We start from the raw sequence: 21,390 nt of genomic DNA on the forward strand, positions 1-21,390 counted from the left end.
GCAGTGGCCAGAGGAGTGAGGGAGGAAGTCATCTCTATCCCACTTCTAGCTTGTGGCTTGGCCATAGGGAAAACCTGTACATACTCCCCCATGCTCCCTCTCTCTGTTTGCCTGCCAGAAGAGGAAGATGCTTAGGACAAGTGTGGGTCTTGAATGATTGTGGCACAGAGCACCAGCCCTGAACAGCATTGCAACGGGACACCAGCAAGAGATGGATTTTTATTATGTGGAAACTCTGATACTTTAGAGTTGTTTATTATAGCCATGAGCCTGTTCTGGTTATTATGTACTCCTTTGGATGAGATGCAGTGAGTTTTGGCTTTGCATTTAGACTTATAAAGTCCTGAAATTAGGGGTGCCTGGGTGGCTCGGGGTTTTGTTCTTGTCATAGTTGTTTGTTTACTTGGTGACTTTTCTGAACTCATTCACTGAAGTTTTTAAATATTTTATTTATTTATTTGTGAGACTAAGAGAGAGAATGAGCGGGGGGGGGGGGGGCAGAGGCAGAGGGAGAAGCAGGCTCCCCGCTGAGTAGGGAGGTCCATGCAGGGCTCCAACCCTGGACCCTGAGATCATGACATGAGCTGAAGGCAGAGGCTTAATTGACTGAGCCACCCAGGTGTCCCATCTCTGAAGTCTTGATTATTGTAGTCACTGAAGTCACTGCTTGGTTAGCTCAAGGATCAGTTAGCAGTGGGACAGAGCCTTACCTAAACACCTGGATCAAATGTCTCCCAGTTTTGCCAAGGGCCTCTGTACAGTATAATCACCCACATAATTTATAGTTCTGCTTTTAGCCTCATTAGCTACTTGGGCAAACCCTGAGGTTAATCAGAGGTGAGAGTTTAAGACATTTTCAGGTGTGTTTTTGAATTTAGGCATGGTCCTATGAATGTGCATGGCGGTCTAGATTCCCAGAAATATACCCAAGATTTTCAAAACCCCTTATGGGTGTCTCATTCCTCTGTCTTTCCTTTAAAGATTTTTGGTGAGTTTATTATTTGTCCTACCTATTATCCATTGCTTCAGGCCACTGTCTTGGCAAAACATCCAAAAACATCCCCCTGGCCCAGAAACATTTAGCACGGGGTACATTTGAATGAGGTGGAGTAAGACTAGCCTTTTGAGCAGTCTTCTAGGGAACCACTAGACAGGTTGAATGGTGATTTCTCTTTGGGTTTGAGGCTTTGAAAGAGATCCAGCCCCATTTGCCTCCCTCCAGTCCCAGGAAGGTGGGCTGTTACCTTTCAGCTTCTGCCAAGCTGTAAAGTGGGAAGTGGCACTAGGGTAAATGAAAAGGCCACAATGTTTGTTGCCCTTCCTGATGTCCAGATATTCTCTTGCTTAAATTCTCCCCAGGTTGCTGTAAGCCTTCGGCTGATACTGAGTTTTGAAAAAGTGGATTCTGACTTTTTCTTTTTTTGGCCAGTTTTTTCTTTGCTTTTATGGAGGAGTGAACTCTCAGAGGTCCTCTTGCTATTTCACTCCCTTAATTAATTTTCACACTTCAAGAGTGTTTCTGAAATTTCCATAAGTTGTTTTTAAAGTTCACATGAAGAAATAAATAAGGATAAACTGAAAATCCTCAAAAACAGTAATAATGTAAGAATGCCTCACCCGCCCACCCACTCCATGTCTGGCTGGTTCAGTCAGTAGAGCCTACAATTCTTGATCTTGGGGTTGTGAGTTTTAGCCCCATGTTGGGAATAGAGTTTACTTTGAAAATAGTAATCCCACCTAGCTTTTTTTTTTTTTTTTAAGATTTTATTTATTTACTTCTCTGACAGAGAGTTAGAGAGAGAGAGCACAGTAGGCAGGACTACAGGGAGAGGGAGAAGCAGGCTCCTCATGGAGCAAGTACTCTGATGCAGGGGTTTGATCCTAGGACCCTGGGATTATGACCTGAGCAGAAGGCAGATGGTTAACTGATTGAGCCACCCAGGTGCCCCTGTCCCACCTGGTATTAAGACATATATTAAAAGTACAATTATTAAGACAGTGTAGTAGTGACAGTAAATAGATCAATGGGACAGAATCAAGAGTCCAGAGAAAGAACCAACTTTTATAATTTAGTACATAATACCCATGGAAGTGCTTGTCAGTGAAAGAAGACAGTTTAGTAAATTTACTAGCATTAGGAAAAATATTATGTTGGATTCTTTTTTCTTTTTTTAAAGATCTTATTTGTTTATTTGACAGAGAGATCACAAGTAAACAGAGAGGCAGGCAGAGAGAAGGGGGGAAACAGGCTCCCTGCTGAGCAGAGAGCCTGATGCGGGGTTTGACCCCAGGACCCTGGGATAATGACCTGAGCTGAAGGCAGAGGCTTAAACCACTGAGCCACCCAGGTGCCTCTTATGTTGGATTCTTATCGAACTTCTTACAACAAAAGAAATTCCAGATGTATTGAAGTTTAAACATAAAATATACAATCATTAAATAATGGGAAAATAGCTCTGAGAGGTTACAAGATTTTGGAACCAACCTAAATATCCATCAAAGTAAAATAGATAAACATATGTGGTATGTTTATACTTGATGGTAATATAAAACAGTGAAAATATATGAACTATAGCTTATATACAAAAGCCTGCTTGAATCTGAGAAATATGATGAGTTAAAGAAATAAAACATTAAGGGATACTCTAGGAATCATAGAATATCACTCCATTTGTATGGAATTAAAAATGAACAAAATAAACTATTTTTTTAAGGCATGCATTCAAATGTGGCAAAATTATAAAGAAGTAAAAGAAGTGGTTTTTATAAAAAATCAGGTTGGTGCTTACCTCTGGGTGAATAGAGAGAATATATGGTGAATAAAGAAGCCTCTGATGGTGAAGGGAATGTTCTAGTTCTTGATTTGTTAAGTGACTACATGAGTGTTTAATAGTTATGCATTAAACTATTCATGTAGGTTTATGAGCTTACCTATATGATTATTATATTGCACCATAAAAGAAGAAAAATTATAAAGAAAATGTAGCTGATTTCTAGTATTTAACATTGTATCTTGGGCAAATCTTATTTTGAGGCTGTTTATATATTTTTAATCCCATTTTCCTAGATTCCTCTAGAATCATGCTTCCTAACAGGCAGAGGAACCTCTCTCTTTTCTCGAGAGAGTCTGCAGCCCATTTCCTAGGAAATGCCACAATATCGGTAATTAAATCATTTCAGAGCGACATATAGAAAGCTGTATGATCAGCTATCAAAATGTCATTCCACTGCTGCAAAGGCGAGCAAGGCTCTCCCTTTTTCCAGTGTCATCTGGTTTTCATTTGTAGATTGATATAAAGCTGAGCTCCAATCCTGGGCTCATAGGATTGAATTTATTAACTGCCAAATGGAGATGAAATTTACCTTTCAAGGCTGGTTTGAGAATAAAATAAGGTAATACATGGTGACTACTATGGCCTTTAATGAAGCAAGACAAATGATAGCATAAATGATTGCTCTAGAATGGAATAATAATAATGTTCCTTTTTTGCATAAGTTCAAGGGAAAATGATTTTTTAAAATGGGTTTGATGTAATTGTTTCATTTAATTGATTGATTTTTTTTTTTTAACACTGTATCCTATCATTTCTTTTCCATCTATCTCAGGACATTTGTTTACTCATTGCTTACTAGAGGGAGGCCTTTCCCAGTTGCGTTCCTTGTCAGAGGGTTTATCTTCTGCACGGGAAATGGACTTCTCCAAGGCTACTACCTGATTTACTGTGCTGAATACCCAGCTGAGTGGTACACAGATGGACGGTTTCGCCTGGGTAAGTAAATCTGGCCACTTCTTACCCACACCCCCGCCTAAATCCCCACCACTTTCCCCCACCCTACTGCAGTAATCCCCCATGGAATGCCATTCTCCTCTTCTCCCCCTGCTACCCCCCTCTATTTTCTATAAAGCAGCCAGAGAGCCCTTTGAAAAACATGTCACTCCCTACCTCTGACTCTTCCAGGGCGTTTCCACTAATCTCAGAATAAAAGACAAATTCCTAATGCTGCTTGTGCCTGTGACACCCAAATGTGGTTGGTCTAGCCCCATTTCCTGACCCCATTTCTTGCCTCCAACCAATTACTATGCTGTAGCCTCTGTGGCCTTCCTGCTGGGGCCTGAAATGGTCAAGCTGGTCCTGCCCCAGAGCTCTTATACAGACCATTCCCTGTATATGGAATATTCTCTCCACATACACTGGTGGAGGTTGGTCCCTGATTTTATTTAGGTGTCTAACAGTTTGTACCTCTTCAAAGGGACTTTTCCTGACCATTTTATCTAAAATAGTAGAAAACACTGTTGAAGTTTTTTTCATTATCTGCAATGAGGAACTCAAGTCTAGAAGGTTCAATTGTTTGTGTATTGTTTTGCCTTAAACCCCAACTCAGGGATTACCCTTAATTCCTCTTTACATCACTGGTCAAATTCTATCAGTCCGCTTGCTTAGTAGGGCTGTGTGGAGCTCAGTAAGATGTACCCACAAGGCTCCCTTCCTCCCTCACTGCTCTGACTTCATCCTAGTCTGAGCCGTGATGACCTCTTGCTGGGACCGCCCTGGGGACCTTCCAACTAAGTTTCTTGCCGCCATGGGGCCTGGCTTTCAGTAGTAGCCCCTTGTGCACACAGCCGTCAGACGGAACCTTTGAAAACACAGCCGACTGGAGGGTTGACACGTGCACAGAATGGAGTGTTCAGAGCCACAGAAACAAACAAACGAAACACAACAAAAACAAGGAGGACCTCTGTGTGCTCCTACCAGACATCTCCAGAATATGTGTTGTTTAAATAAAATAAAGTGTGACCATTGTATATCCAGTATGCTACTTCTCATGTAAAAATGATGGAAGGAAAATGTGTGTGTGTGAAACTGGAAAAAGGAATATTCGTTTGAAAAAACCCTAATTTTAAAAAGGTGGCATGGAGGGTCTGGGGGAAAGAGATTGGGATGGCAGGTAAAGCTTTTCTTTTAATATGGTTTTGTCCTTTGAATTAGGAAACTTAATAATTTGGTTTAAAAAATCTAAATGGGGGACCCTGGCTGGCTCAGTTGGTGGAGCGAGTGACTGTTGATCTTGGGGTCATGAGTTTGAGCCCTGGGTGTGGTGTAGAGATTACTTAAATAAATAAAACTAAATAAAAAAAAAAACCAAAATCTAACTGGAAGAAAGTTTCCTAAAATGGAGAAAAAAACAATAAATGAACCTAATTATATGTTGAGCTGGTAATATAACTGTACAGGAAAATGGTTTGTCAGTTTACAAGAAATAAGGAGACTGAAGAAGTAAGTTGAATGTCACCATCAAGAAGTGAGCCAGTCTTGTCTAGAAAGGGAGGTATTCTGAGGTACAACTGTCTAGTGTCTTTTGAAGAAGCCAGTGCCCTGAAAAAAGTTTTAAAAAGATAAGGGTTAGGGCACCTGGGCAACTTAGTCGGTTGAGCATCTGACTCTTGGTTTTGGCTTAGGTCATGATCCCATGATCCATGAGATCGAGCCCAGAGTTGGGCTCTGCACTCATTGCGGAGTCTGCTTGAACATTCTTTCCCTCTGCCTTCCACCTGTGTGTGTATGAATACCTCTCTCTCTCTTTAAAGTGAATAAAAAAAAATCTTTTTTTTTTCTTTTTCCCTAAGAGTATGGGTCTGGGCAAGATTAAAATGGCCTTAAAGGACATAATGTCTAGATAACAGGATGGTCCTATACTGGACTTTGGTTTTCACAAACCACCTATAAGAAGCATCTTGGGGCTATCTGGGGAAACTGAAATACGACCTAGATATTATGTAAGATGAAAATCTGGAAGGATGTACACTAAAGTGTTTAATGGTTATAATTTCTGAGTGGTGGAATAAGGTGTCTTGGTTTTCTTATTTTTGCTCATTCACATTAAGTATTCCACATAACATATTTACTTCTTTTGTAGCAATAACAAATGAGAATCATTTCCTATTTTGTCCTTGCTTCAAACCTGCCAGTGGCTTTATCTCGTACGTAACAATCCAAACTCCTCACCAAAGCCTGTAATGCTTAATGTATTTTTTTAAAAGATTTGATTTATTTATTTGACAGGCAGATCACAAGTAGGTAGAGAGGCAGGCAGAGAGAGGGGGGGAAGCAGGCTCCCTGTTAAGCAGAGAGCCTGATGTGGGGCTCAATCCCAGAACCCTGGGACCATGACCTGAGCCGAAGGCAGAGGCTTAACCCACTGAGCCCCCCAGGTGCCCCAGGGTATATATTTTTTTTAGTTAGCATTCTGTCCACATTTTCCCACTTTTCCCTCTATCTTAAAGTTTCAACTGCACCAGCCTTCCTTCTGTTTTTTTAGACATAATGAAACTATTCTAGCCTCAGGGCCTTTGCACCTGCTAATTCCTATGCCAGATTGCTCTCCCTCAGATCTGTGCATTCTTATTATTCCAATTACAGGTCAAAATGCCAAATTTTCAGAAAAGTTTTCACCATTCACCTCATCTAAGTTGGAGATACCTTCCCCCCACCCCAAGTTCACTTTCTATCTCATGATCCTATGATTTTCTGCTTTACAGTGACATTATATGATTTAAAATGTTTTAATTATTTGAATTCATTTCTGTCTTCTTATGCTAAAATATAAGCTTTATGAAAACAGACACCTTGACTGTTTTCTCATGACTGTATCCTTGGTGTTTAGGACAACTCTTTGTATTGTAAGCTCTCAATTGATATTATTTGAATGAATAAATGAGTGAATGAGTGAACAAATGAGGGAGACTTGTACGGCACTTGTGAAATAGATACTATTCAAATTTACATTTTACAGATGAGAAAACGGAGGCTGAGAGAGGGTCAGTGGCTTGCCCAAGGACACATAGACACAGAGTCTAGGATTTCTGCATTGTCTGCTACTGTGCGTGCTATCTCCCCTCCTTCTTTCAACCTCCTGCCATTGGTGTCTTTCCCCAGTTTCCCTTTCTTCTAGGCCAATAATTAAATTATTATTGAAGTATAGTTGACATACAATGTTAGAGTCCTTTCAGATGCATGATGTAGTAATTATGCAATTCTAGGCATTCTTCAGTGCTCACCAAGATCAGTGCAGTCATCACCTGTCACCATACAATGGCCAATGATCTTTTGACTAGACAAGACTGCAAATCATTGTTTCCTGTCATAGCAAAGGAGGTGAGAGTAGATCTGTTTTAAATTAAAGTGTTCTTGCTTTTCACCTCTTGTATTTTGATAGCACAAATACACATTGTTGAGAGGTAAAGTTGGACATCTATGTGGAACAGTGAGTGTTTCTGGGTTGTCATGGTGCCCATTGGGGAGCAAGACCTCACATCCCTGATCCTGGCTCTCCTCACGTCAGACCAGGGCTTCTTTCTGAGCTCATGAATGGGCAACAAGACTGTGGGTGTGACCTGATAGTGGTTGAAACCAGTTTGCTAGGTGCCAAGCTCCCCAGTCTGACTTATGTTAAGTTCCATGGGAATGGGTGTATCAATCCAGAATGCTCTCAGCAGTGAGTCACAGGAAACTAGTGCATATGACTTAAATAATTAAGAATGTCTATTTTTTACATAACAAGAATGTCCAAAGGTAGGTGGCTTCTGCGTTCCTTTAGTTGTTTACAGATATCATTAAGATTCCTGGAAATTTCTATACTTTCTATTCCGCTGTTCTTAACATGTGTACCTCTGGTCCCATTGTATTCACCTCACGATTGCAAGACAGTTGCTATAGCTCAAGGCATCACATCTGGCGATGAAAGAGGAGGGAAGCAGTAGAGGCACTGGTCCCATCTTCCCTTTTATCAGGAAAGTAAAAATTTCCAAGGAAATGTCTCTTTGTATCCTATGGCAGAAATAGGTCACGTGACTGCTTTCAGACTTCCAGCCTCTGTAGTGGGGGCAGGCAAAGGAGGAGGGTTTGGAATTAGTGGTTGAGTTTGCCAACCACAATTTAATTATTTGGGAATGAGCCAAAAGTTTGCTATTGTTCATTCATTCATTCGTTCATTCAAGTATTGGACAATGGTGTTCTTCCCTTTCTCTCATCTCCCACATTGTTCCATCTCATGTCAGTGTATACTGTCAGTCTTTTGATCTATGAAAATATGGCCTCTCCACACAAACTTGGAACAATGGCTAATTGGCCATCCTTTGCAATATCTTTGGAGCATTCTTAGAATTTGAAATTGAATGCCCTTCTTTCTCCTTTATTAAACAAATCAAAACAAAAGAAACTTAGCTTGTGAGAAAAACACCAAAACCAGGATACATTTAAAAATTTATTTTTCATGTGTCTGTTGGCCATCTGGATGTCTTCTTTGCAGAAATGTCTGTTCATGTCCTCTGCCCATTTCTTGATTGGATTATTTGTTCTTTGGGTGTTGAGTTTGCTAAGTTCTTTATAGATTCTGGACACTAGTCCTTTGTCTGATATGTCGTTTGCAAATATCTTCTCCCATTCTGTCAGTTGTCTTTTGATTTTGTTAACTGTTTCCTTTGCTGTGCAAAAGCTTTTGATCTTGATGAAATCCCAATAGTTCATTTTTTCCCTTGCTTCCCTTGCAACATGGGGGCTTAAGTGGGTAGGAGAAGAATAAATGAAACAAGATGGGATTGGGAGGGAGACAAACCATAAGTGACTCCTAATCTCACAAAACAAACTGAGGGTTGCTGGGGGGAGGGGGTTTGGGAGAAGGGGGTGGGATTATGGACATTGGGGAGGGTATGTGCTTTGGTGAGTGCTGTGAAGTGTGTAAACCTGGTGATTCACAGACCTGTACCCCTGGGGATAAAAATATATGTTTATAAAAAATTAAAAATTAATTTAAAAAATTTATTTTTAAAATAAATTATATGTAATAAAATAAATAAGATACAAAATTTACATATAATAAATTATATAAATTCATACAATTTATATATAAATACAATTTATATAAAATAAAATTTAAAAATTACATTTATTTGAGAGAGAAAGTGTGTAACAGCAAGAGCACAAGGAGGGGGAGCTGCAGAGAGAGAGGGAGAAGCAGGCTCCCCGCTGAGCAGGGAACCCAGTGCAGGCTCAATCCCAGGACCCTGAGATCATGACCTGAGCCAAAGTCAGACGCTTAACTTGACTGAACCACCCAGGCATCCCGCCAGGATACATTTGTAACTTCTTCCCTCTGTCTTCTTTGCTAAGGTGTCTTCTTATTTATTTTGGGAATGGGAGTCAACATTCATAGTGACTATATATTGCGCCAGCTCAGGAAGCCCGGAGAAGTCATCTATAGGATTCCACAAGGTAACACCTCCCCTACCCTCCAGATTTCCACTCTGCCTTGAGAGCCTGTCCCAGGGATTGTGCTATGAGCAGCAACTATAGAGGGGGCAGTGAGGGCCCAAATGACACAATATATCCCAATTTGCCTCTGCATTCTCCTTCATATCCCCTTCTACCCCACAGCACTTTGGCGTTTATGGATCTAAACCTGGAAGTTCAGTTAGGGGCACCCTCAGGAAGGTACAATGTCATAATACCTTGAGGATGGGGGACAGCGAAGCTTGGGGTAAGGGGGGAATTGGCTGCCACCTCGTCACAGTAGGTAAGATTACCATGTACCGTATTAGGCTTCTCCAGAGAAGCAGAGCCAACAGGATATAGATAAAGATACAGTGATAGATACATAAAGAAATTTATTCTGAGGAGTTGGCTCACATGATTATGGGAGCTGGGAAATCCCATGATCTGTTACCTGCAAGTTGGAGACCCAGGAGAGTAGATGGTGTGAGTTCTAGTCCATGCACAGGAGAAGACTGACGACAGCCTAAAGATGGTCAGGCAGAGAGAGTGAAATCTCCCTTACTTGGCCTTTTTGTTCTATTCAGGCCTTCAGTGGGTTGGATAAGGTCCATCCATATTGGGGAGGGCAATCTGCGTTAGTCAGTGTGTAGATTCAAATGTTAATCTCACCCAGGAACAACCTCACAGACATAACCCGAAATAATTTTTTTAAAATACATATGTTTTAAATATTTATTTATTTTTAAAATTTCTTTTCCGTGTTCCAGAATTAATTGTTTATGCACTGAAATAATGTTTAATCAAATATCTAGGCATACTGTAGCCCAGTCAGGTTAGCACAGAAAATTAAGCATCATATGTACACACAGTGTTGGTTCTTCATGAGTTAGCCAATAAAGCTGAATTGTATATGACTTGTCTTCTCCAGCTGACCCAGACTTAATCTAGTCAGTGTCAGGGGTAGCACTGTACTGTATCTACTTCCTGCCTCTTGTATTTTCTTAGTGGCATGATGAGCCAAAATTATTTAATCAAAAATTAAGATGGGGGTCTTGCAAGTACAAATGCATTGTCAGATATGAAGTCACAGAATATTTGAAATCTCAACTGTTTCCAAGAAACCAATGTGTGACGTTGACAAACATAAGCAGGTGAGAGTGATTAGTCCAAGTAATCTGTCACTATTTTAGGTGCTATATGTGTGGGTTGAGAGCTCCCACCCTTTTTGCTGTAAATGGGTGTAAATGGGAGTAATTAAATGGGTGTAAATAAAGTAAATCTTATTTATTTACCCTTTTTATCTTTATTTATTTATTTATTCATTTTATCTACCTTTATTTATTTATTTATTTTTAAATTCATTTTATTTTATTTATTTATCTTATTATTTATTTATTTGTTTCTTATTGTTTATTTATTTATTTTTATTTTTTTGATTTTATTTATTTATTTTTATCCTCACCCTTATTATTTACACCCTTTTTGCTATAAATGGGTGTAAATAAAGTAAATCTTTAAAATGTTTAAAATTTTTCCTAAATTACAATATGGTATTGATATTCATTTATGAATCAAATAATGGCAGAGCTACCATGAATTCAGGAAAGCATTTAAATGAATTTAAGCATTGCTGACATCCTCATGATGTCTATATCCAACAAAAATGGAGCCATATATTGAGATATCCCATTTGCAATTTATAGACCCTCTGTAGGAGGTCAGTGGTTTCTCCCAGGGTCTGGGAAATCACCGATCTGGAATTGCTCATGCAGTGTCATCTTTAAGGAAGACAACTTGAAGGAGCTTTGGGATTTTAAATATTCACTCAAAAACTAGCCAAAGAAAAGCACAGAATTCTCTTAACAGGTAGATTGTCAAAGTTCATTTCTAACTATTAAGGTATGTTACAGGATGATTTAAAAACAAAATATTCTTTATATAAATATGGAAAGAAAAAATTAGTTTTAGTTTACTGTGGGGCAGAAAGTAGATACATTTACTATCATTGGAAATGTATTGATTTCTATTTACAGGTCTGATGTTAGACATATATGGTTGGATAGAAAAGTAAGCCTTAAAAAAAAAAAAAAAAGAAAAGTAAACCTTGAACATCAGCAGAAGCAGACCTCACCAGGCCCCCATGGGGGGCAAAACCCCTGCAGCTCCCACTCACGTCTTTCAACTTGAACAGTCTACATACACTCCCTTGTGGGTGGGGACCTGCAAATGCCATGGGAAACTCTCATTATTTCTGGAATCAGCTCAGGTTGTCACAGAACATGTTGTTCATTTTGTCTGAAATACGTGAAATACGTGAAATACGCTGTACAGGTGTCCAGGGGAAAAGTGAGGTAGCTTGGAAACATTACTTAATGTTTCCAAACATTCCCAAACAAATGTTTTGTTTTGTTCCAAAACAAAAACCAGACCTCCTGCTCTTCATCATTGTCCAGCCCTGAGTCAGGGGTGCAGCAGTTGCTAGAGATTAGCTTGAGCCCATCAAGCAGTTGGCGACAGGATTCCAGGAAGTTCTGAGGGCAACAGGCTATTGTCACTGTGTTTACCCTTCTCTCCAAGAGGATTGCACCAGACTGCGATGACCATAAGGAAGTCTCCAGCCCCACATTTGTCATAACTGCCTTTATGTGTTTTGGAACAAAGCAGTGGGGTTTGACTGTGGCCGTGATCCAGTTCTGATGATGGACTTTTCATTCTGCGCATGCAGGTGGCTTGTTTAAGTATGTTTCTGGAGCCAATTTCCTCGGTGAGATCACTGAATGGATCGGCTATGCCCTGGCCAGTTGGTCCCTCCCTTCACTTGGATTTGCGTTTTTCTCACTTTGTTTCCTGGGGCTTCGAGCTTTTCACCATCACAGGTAAATTTCTTGATCAGTCAAGTCCGGATTGGTAAACTGATTTTCTGGGCTTTCACTGAATTTGGATTTCAGCTGGGTAACAGTACCGTAAATACTTTTTTTTTTGTTTTAAATGAGTAAAACGAAACCCATGTAGGGAGAGGCACACCCTCGGTGACTTGGGAAGCCACACCTGCTACCTTATGGAAGAAGGTTTCCTGGCAAGGAAATTATGAGTTAGTTGACCCGGGCTCTGTGCATTCCTAGTAGGGTCACTGGCAATGGGTTCTAAGTAAGGGTTGAGAGGTCCCTGAAGTATCTTCCATTTCCGTGCTTCAGTTCAAGTGACCTCTGCCACATTTCCCAAAGTGCGTCCCATGGGCAGCACAGTCCGCAGCTTCACAGATAATCCTGAGGTCCAGCCACGATATAGTACCACCAGGGGAAAGGCTAGCCCCTGGTCTAGTGTGGCTCCCATGTTTAATTCTGGCTTTGGTGCTAATAGTTCAGGTAATCACAGAGCCCTGCAAACGCCAGGATTAATCTCTCAGAATCTGTGTAACACCAGTGCTTACTCTGGCACTCCCCTCTATCCGCAACACCCACCCTCCATAAATCCAGCCAAGGTCATAGCTGCTTCCTGGGAAGTTACAATAAGTGAACGCTTATGTGGTGTGATTTCAGGACTGTCCCCTCATCTGGAGAATGCCAGGAATTGTAGGGGCTTAGAACCCTTTCTCTATAGGTCTAGGCTAAAGCCTTACTAACTTCTACCTCCCCGCCAGACCCTGTACCTGGGATGGGCTGGGGACAAAGGCATTAACTAAAAGCATCACTGCAAGGCAAGGAAGAGTAATGTACTAAGCTGTTATCAGGATTTGCACCTGAACTTCAGATCCTTTCTGGCATTCAGATCCCAAATGACATTTGCAACTGGAGAGACAGAGAGGAAGGGATAGCTCAAGGGGGAGCAGCTTTGGAACCAGGACCAAGGGGACCCTTTAAGCTCCTGCATGGGTGTTTTAGTCAGGCTAATTTTGTAGTTTTGAAGGTTAAACCAAGAATCTTTTCCTCAGAGTGGACTTTATGCAGATGTGTCGGAAATGAATGAAACAGTAGCTGTCCTCAGAAAGAGCGTCTCCAGCCTGTCAGACCGTCCACATTCTCCCTTGAGGCAGAGTCTGTTGCCCACCAGAAGCAGAGGGGAAGAGGGCAGAGTGCCATCAGCCAGCAGTTGGAGGGGTCCTGGGCAGTAGTCTCAGGTGAGGCCAGTCAGCGGAGGGACAGCAGTTCCACCAGAGGTTTCCAGCTGGTGCAACAGCAAAATCCAAACCATGGCCCTGTCCTGTGAGATGAGATGGCTCCAGAAGGAAGGCCAGGCATCTTTCCTGTAGGGCTAACTGGCCTTTGTGAGAAGAAATTCCTTACCCCTTTCTGAGCATAGCACGAGAAACCAGCCACCTCTTGTCACATATTATTACTGTTTGTCCCCCGTTCACATCAAGGTACCTTAACAGAGTGCATCATCGTGATTATCACTGGAGAACTATCAGCTTCAACTAGCTAGGACAGCCTGGTCACTCAAGGAGAAAGCCATTTCACAATGAGTATTAATCTTCCAGGCCTGCCAAAGCCGATGACTGCAAATCGAGTAGCTTAAAACAGTAGAAAATTATTCTTTCAAGTTCTGGAGGCAGAAGCCTGAAATCCAAGTGTTTGCAGGGCCATATTCCCTCTGAAGGTTCTAGGCAAGGATCTTTCGTTGCCTCTTCTTGGCTTTTGGTTGCGCCCCAGTCTGAGATTCCATGGTCTACAGCTCTATCCCCATTCTCTGCCTCCATGTCCGCATGGCCTCCTCCCCTTCCTGTCTCTGTCTTGGTGTCTCTTGTTCTCTTCAGTCATTGGATTAAGGGCCTTTCCTATTCTAGTATGCCCTTGTTTTACCTACTAAGTTGTATCTGTCATGACCTTATTTCCAGGTAAGTCTTCCAGGTTAAGACTTCAAGCATGTATTCTGGGGGCACACAATTCAACCCAGAATACGAGGTAACATTTTCTTGGCATTTCCAAGGCTTTGTGAGGGGATATTTTCCTGGGAAATTGCCAGTTCTCTAGGATTAATCTTGCCCATGATCTTTGGGGGCTCTGATTCCTTATTTCACAATTGAATCCACTGAGTAGTTCCTTCTGGCTTTTCCCTTTTTTTATTGTAGTAAAATACACATAACATAAAATTTACCATTTTGGCTATTTTCAGTGGTCCATTTAGTGGCATCAGGTACATCCATAATGTTGCGCAATCATCACCACTGTCCTCTGGCAGTTACTTTTATTTCCCAATCCAAGAAGTTTCAACATTTATGGGAGGAGATGCAGGAGGGAGGAGGGAAATGGACAGAGGGTCATCTGCAAGTGTCAGGCCCTGAGTAACTGTAGGTTGGTTTGGAACAAGGATCTCAGACCCAGCAAACCTCAGTGGTTGACCACTGCTTATTATAATTGTTCCTTTCTTATCTTTTAGGTTCTACCTCAAGATGTTTGAGGACTATCCCAAATCTCGGAAGGCCCTCATTCCATTTATCTTCTAAAGAAACCAGATAAAAAAGAAACTAAAAGCTCCCACATGACTATTGAACACCATCAAGCTGCTGAGCTTGTAACTTTGAAAGTTCCAGTGTGTATATAAACCAGGAGGCCTCTTGTGTTCTGACAGCCAGCCTGGAGATCCTGTGGGGTGGCTACTCCGTGTGTCTCTGTGTGTCTTTCCAGGGTCTCTCTCCTGATCTCCTGTTGAAGCTTTGACAAGGCTTTTCTCTGCATGGAGACATCTATCTGCTCTTTATCCAGTCCTCCTAGAAAGTGCGAAACTTCCCCATGTCTTTCCTTCTTTGGGTGATCTAAGTATGTGTGGCTCTCTGTCAATGTAAGAAATCCCTGTAGCCAGGACAGTTTTCAGTTGAGGGCAGTGCTTGTAGAATTTATTAAAGGTACATATTTTACGCCTATACAAATGAGCAATATTGAAATTCTGGAGCTGCATGGACCCCGAGCAAATCTCCCAAATGAAAACCCAGTCATGCTTTCCTCTCCCTCAGTTAATTATGAAGGATGTGAAGTGATGACATGGGCTTTTAATAGAGGAGCCCTCTCTTCATATGGCCGAAGGTGGAGGCATTGACCCCATCTCAAATTTGTGCACGGTCTCGCACCTTTGTCCTCCTGAAGTTTCCCAGATCCCTGTCAGAGATATCTCAGAAAACTGGTGTGGGTTTGTTGAATGTCAGGTTTTCTTGACCACAGAGGGAGAGACATGACTCTGGTTGGCTAGTGAGAGAGTGAAAAAGCCTTTTACGGTAGACACTGCCCATTCCGATATTCTCAGAAACCTGTGGAAATACCCAAATGATGAGAGAGTGTCAAAAGAGGGAAATGACTGAGCAAGATCATACGTTGTTGCTTGCCTGGATAGGACATTGGCAGGGACATGGAAGCATTCTAGAAGTGCTTGGCAACTTTTCTGCAATTTCTTCACGGCAGTCTTTGGGATCTGCTGAGAAATGTATTTCCTAGCGGCAGCCTGAACATGGGTCCTCCAAGTCCCTGAGGGCACAGGCAGGGCAGAAAACATCTTTTGTTCAGCTCAGACAAGGATTCACACAGTTTGACTTTCTCTGTTTTTTGTTTTTTTCTTTAAACATTGGAAGTTTTCAAAATTTCAAAGTTAGATCTTGCATTCCAGTTTCCCTTAAAGCATTGGAGGCTATGGGCCCATGGAACCCCCTAAGAATGTGGACTGATCAGCTAGTATGCATTAGAATTTGCAGCCTTGGTGGACCGGTCACCCTAGAGTGGGTGCTCAGATGCTGGGCTCTCTAAGGGAGGGGCTAAAGACTCAGAATCAGAATGTAGGAAACTATTTGTCCTCTCGGATCTAGGTGTGTGGCAAGCATTGGAAATGTTTAGCAAGCCCTTTTGGGAAAGGTACACCAATTTGGTCAGGTAAGGTACTAAGTACAGAAATTCACTGTACAAGAAACAAGACGTTTGAAAGGTCTGAGGATGATGTATGTTACTGAAAAATACAAATTGTAGTCATGTAAATGTTTTCTGTTTTCTTTTTATTAAATGCCTCTCAAATCATGGATGCTAAGTAATTTTGTTTGAATTGAAAAATTCCTGGGCTCATGAAGATTTTTATAAGGTGTTGGTAGAGCTGTGGGTTTTTTGTTGTTGTTTTTTTTTTTTTAAAGAATTTTTTTTTTAAGATTTTATTTATTTTGTCAGAGAGAGAGAGAGAGAGTGAGTGAGCACAAGCAGACAGAGTGGCAGGCAGAGTCAGAGGGAGAAGCAGGCTCCCTGCGGAGCAAGGAGCCCGATGTGAGACTCGATCCCAGGACGCTGGGATCATGACCTGAGCCGAAGGCAGCTGCTTAACCAACTGAGCCACCCAGGCGTCCCTTTTTTAAAGAATTTTAAAAAAGATTTTATTTATTTATTTGACAGAGAGAGAGACCACAATTAGGCAGAGAGGCAGGCAGAGAGAAGGGCGGTGGGAAGCAGGCTCCCTGCTGCGTAGAGAGCCGGACATGGGCCTCACCTCAATCCCAGAACCCTGAGATCATGACCTGAGCCAAAGGCAGAGGCTTAACCCACTGAACCACCCAGGTGCCCTGTTGTTGTTGTTACTGTTGGCCTCCCTTTCTTCCTTCCTCGCCCCTCCTCCCTCCCTCCCTTCCTCTCTTTCTTTCTTTCTTTAAAAGTATTGCTTCTTTTCTGCCCTCTGTCTTCATTTTGTCAACTTGAAATTAGGGGCTCTGAGTTGAAAACAAAAGAGAAATATAACTTATATGATTTCTCAACCATAGCTCAGTCGTGGAAGCAGGTGCAGGCAAGGTGCTGGAGAATGCGCTAAGGCCAGATGCCACCCCTAATGTTTAGGAATACACAGACGGCGAGATATTCTCAGTGACATAAATCTTAAGGTATAGCTTGGGCTCAGTGAAATGAAAGTCTTCCAGTTCTCTCCATGACATTGAAAATTGGCTTTATTAAAACCTTTATCTTATTACCATATAAAATATCTGGGCCAGTCCTTGAAATGTAATAAGCACTCAATGAATGGCAGCTCCCTTTTGACCAGGAGGTGCAATCTTGGGACAAAACTGCGGCCATTCAGCAACTGCATTTTTTTTTTTAATTTGCTACAAGAGGGCACTCTCTAGAATTTATAGGCCAACCCTGATTTAATATGGTAATATACATATTTGGAAATTGAAAAAACCCTATTGTCATTTCAGATTAACATGATCATAATCCTGGGTGCCTGGGTGGCTCAGTTGGCTAAGCAACTGCTCAGGTCATGATCCCAGAGTCTCAGGATCGAGTCCCGCATGGGGCTCTCAGCTCCATGGGGAGTCTGCTTCTCCCTCTGAACTTCTACCCTCTCATGCTCTCTCTCACTCTCTCTTTCTCTCAAATAAATAAATAAATAAATAAAATCTTAAAAAAAAACATGATCATAATCCTTCCTTTTTAAAAATTTATTTATGTTTTAGTAATCTCTATATCCAGCGTGGGGCTTGAACTCATGACCACAAGATCAAACCTGCCAAGCTCTACCAAAAGAGCCTTAGTGCCCCTAATGTGCACCTTCTTAATTTAAACATAGGGTGAAATAAACTTCACATAATCTTAACTCTTCCCTTGAAACTGAGGTATTCTCCATGCTCTGGGACCATAGTTTTCGGCCCGTTTTCTCTGTCGGGACTAGAATATGTATGCAGATTGAGTATAGTAAAAGTCTGAAGGGAAGGTGTGCCCATCCCTAAATGTATTTCCCTTTTCTCCTAAAACTAGAGTGCTACAAAAAATATGGTAAATTTAGGTTTCTGGGGAGTGGTTTTTGAAACCAGAGAGTAAAATATGACAGTGGCTTAGCTAACAAGATAGTCTGTCTCAGTCTTGCTAAAATTTTCATGGAGGGAATGTTTTCCTATTGACCTTGTAGAAGATGTTATAGTGTTCTTTCAGAATGAAAGAGCAGAAGCACATTTAAGACATCCACTAGTTCCATCTTTTCACACAATATATGGAGACACTGAGACCTGCAGTGTTGAAATGCAGTGTTGAAATATAGCTGGTCAGAACAGTTATCCTACCTTAGCCCTTTAAGGACCAGAAGTCTGTCTGTCTTCGTAGGGGGCATAGCAGGCTTTTAGAAGAGAGACTCAGCATAACCTATTTGGATGGGTGTGAATTTAAGTCCTGAACACACTCATTCCCTCTAAAGTCATTTATTATTTAAAATCTGGAAAATGGTAAGGGGTGGAGGGAGATTGTTGAGTGAGACATGATTCTTGCCTTTTAAGGGCTGCCATTCAGATTTCTGAAGAACTCATGCAGGAGGAAAATAGCCAGAGACTGAGAAATCCACCAAATATCGTGTCCATTTTGTGGAATTTCTCCCCCCCCGTGGAGAGGATCAGGCGATGCCCTATCATGAACCTATTTCATAAGACAAAGGTGTAGTAGAGATCACGGTATAGAAGAGATGACATTTGTGCTCAGTCTGGAAAAAGCTTCAAGTCACGAGTTCCTCCTGCCCCAAATGCTTATCTCTCTAAGGCTCATCATTGGCTGCTCTGTATTTGAGAAGGAAAAAAAAGAACTCTAATGAGTACTTTGCAGTTAAGTGATTTAGGTGGTCTGACCCTTTCAGGAACAAATAAACAAACCTATGATTTTACTGCCTTGAAGTTTTTCAACAGCTGCCTTGACTTTTTGTGGTAACCTTATGGTAATCTCACCAAGAATCAAAGGATAAAGCTGTTGGCACGTGAAGGAATGGACTCATGAAGAGTCGTTTCCTTTCTTGCCTGGCCTTTGATTCTCTAATAGACTGTGGGCTGAGGTCCACACATGGCAAATAAGCTAGGGTAACAATAAATGTTAAGCAAAACCTTCTAGAGAAGGCTGTTGATTGTTTTATAGCATCTATACTATCCCATGATAAAAGAAAGAGGCATGGTGCCAGATGGTAATGTGGGTGCTTGGATGATTTAATAGCCACCGAGTGGATTTAATTTCTGAGTAAGAGATTTGCTCATTCTCTCTGTAAGTCCATTAAGCTGCAATCTTAAAAGTTTCTGTGTTATCATATTATGTCTCATTTCTTCCCACCAACCACAGTTTGGGATTTGGATGAGTGAAATACATTGTTGAAGAAGGTTAAATATGTACTAACCTGTATTCATTCCTTTTGTCTTAACCTTTATGGCTTCAGGGTTTGGCTTTGCTCAGAGTAGGTAGAGGCTAGGTGAGGGAGATCCAAGACCCTCTCCCACATGGCAGGCTGGCTGGGAGTTGGAGGAGAGCAGAGAGAGGAAGCAGAGGAGGGTGGGGAGTTATGCAAGAGGACGGGGCGGAGGCAAGGGAAGGTTGGCAATGAAGTCAGGGAAAGGGCCTTGGGAGAGGGGGGCCTCTCCTGACAGAATGCGCTTCTTTCCCTTCCCTTGCATCTGCATAAGTCTGATGCCTTCCTTATCCTCCCAGGGAAAGAATTCCTCTGGGAGAGAGATTAAGCTCTTCTTAGAGCTCCTTTTTCACAAGGAAAGATGCTGAGTTTCTTTAAACACAAGCCATATGGTTGTGCCTCACAATAAAGAATTTAATTGTATTTCTTTCCACTCACCTCATAAAGATGGCTTTATGTCTGTACAGAAGTGACACTTGTGAGAAAGAGGTGAAGGAATTGTTCTGAGAAATGTGTGACTGCATCCAAGGTCAGTGAGGCTAGCAGGGAGACCAGAGCCTCCAGAGGAGTGAGCACCCACAGGCTTTGCCCTTTTCATGGTCTTTGTTTTCCTCGATTCCAGAGGCCCCAAAGAAAAGGATCCTTCCTTAGAAGGATGCTTTTTTTTTCAGCATTGACTAGAAGACAAATGTCATAAAATCAATTAAATTTCATTAATTGATTCATTAATGCATTTAATTATTAATGTAAGATTCTGATGCTATATATAGAATCTGGATACATATATACATATATATGTGCATATATATATGCTATATTCCTATGCTATATATAAATCTTAATATAAACTCTGTTAGGTTGGGCACCTGGGTGGCTCAGTTGGTTAAGCAACTGCCTTCGGCTCAGGTCATGATTCTGGAATCCTGAGATTGAGTCCCTCATCAAGCTCCCTGTTTGGCAGGGAGTCTGCTTCTCCCTCTGACCCTCCCTCTTCCCATGCTCTCTCTCTCATTCTCTCTCAAATAAATAAATAAAATCTTAAAAAAAAATAAACCATGTTAACTTAAAGACAAACATCATATAAACTCTGGAGCAATAACTCAAAAAAGATATAAGTAATAAACTAATAGTGGAAATGGAAAGGAATCATAAAAAAATTCAATCCCAAAATAATGTAGGGAAAGCAGAAAAAATGAACATAAAACAGATGGAGAAAATAGAAAATAGCGAGATGGTGAATTTAAATCCAACCACATCCGTAATTACATGAAATGTAATGGTATAAAGAGTCCAATTATAAGGTAGAAATTTTCAGACTAGATAAAAAAGCAAGGTCCAAGTGTATGCTATATATAAGAAATCTGCTAGAAATACAAATATCCAGGTTAAAAGTAAGTGGATGGAAATTATATATTATGATAACATTAAAATAAATCTGGAGTGGCTATATTAATAGATCAAGTAGATTTTAGAGCCAGGAATATATTTTTTAAAAAAGTTAATTCTAATATAGTTAATATGCAGTGTTATATTACTTTCAGGGGTACAATATAGTGATTCAATAGTTCTGTATGTGACTTAGAGCTCATCCTGGTAAGTATGCTCTTAATCTCCTTCATCTATTTTACTCACTCTTCCCCTACAAGCCATCAGTCCATCAGTTTGTTCTCTTCTGTCTCTCTCTTTTTTAAAATTTTTTGCATTGTCTCTTTATTTTTCTTTTATTTCTTAAATTCCACATATGAGTGAAATCATATGGTATTTGTCTTTCTCTGACTGATATATTTCACTTAGCATTATACCTTCTAGGTCCATGTATGTTGCAAATGGCAAGATTTTATTTTTTTTTAATGACCAGCCATTTTGACTGGTGTGAGGTGGTATCTCATCTTTTTAATTTTATTTTAATCAATTTAATGACTGAGAAATTCTGTATTTTTAAAATATTTTTATTAACATATAATGTATTATTTGTAATATAATGTATTATTTGCCCCAGGGGTACAAGGTTTGT

The 21,390-nt window shown here is 40.9% G+C and overlaps 1 protein-coding gene across 1 annotated transcript in view; it reads left to right on the forward strand.

Moving 5' to 3' along the window:
* Window positions 1–16,266, forward strand: part of SRD5A2 (steroid 5 alpha-reductase 2) — a 55,022-nt gene extending 38,756 nt beyond the window's left edge. Inside the window, exons 2-5 of the mRNA XM_059188691.1 lie at window positions 3,607–3,770; window positions 9,168–9,269; window positions 11,995–12,145; window positions 14,646–16,266. Of these exons, the coding sequence (XP_059044674.1) occupies window positions 3,607–3,770; window positions 9,168–9,269; window positions 11,995–12,145; window positions 14,646–14,712 (484 nt within the window). The 3' untranslated portion in view covers window positions 14,713–16,266. The remainder of the gene's footprint in view (window positions 1–3,606; window positions 3,771–9,167; window positions 9,270–11,994; window positions 12,146–14,645) is intronic.
* Window positions 16,267–21,390: the final 5,124 nt, after the last annotated feature.

This window comes from Mustela lutreola, chromosome 9 (genome assembly GCF_030435805.1).
Source record: "Mustela lutreola isolate mMusLut2 chromosome 9, mMusLut2.pri, whole genome shotgun sequence".
In the NCBI taxonomy this organism is placed as follows: domain Eukaryota; kingdom Metazoa; phylum Chordata; class Mammalia; order Carnivora; family Mustelidae; genus Mustela; species Mustela lutreola.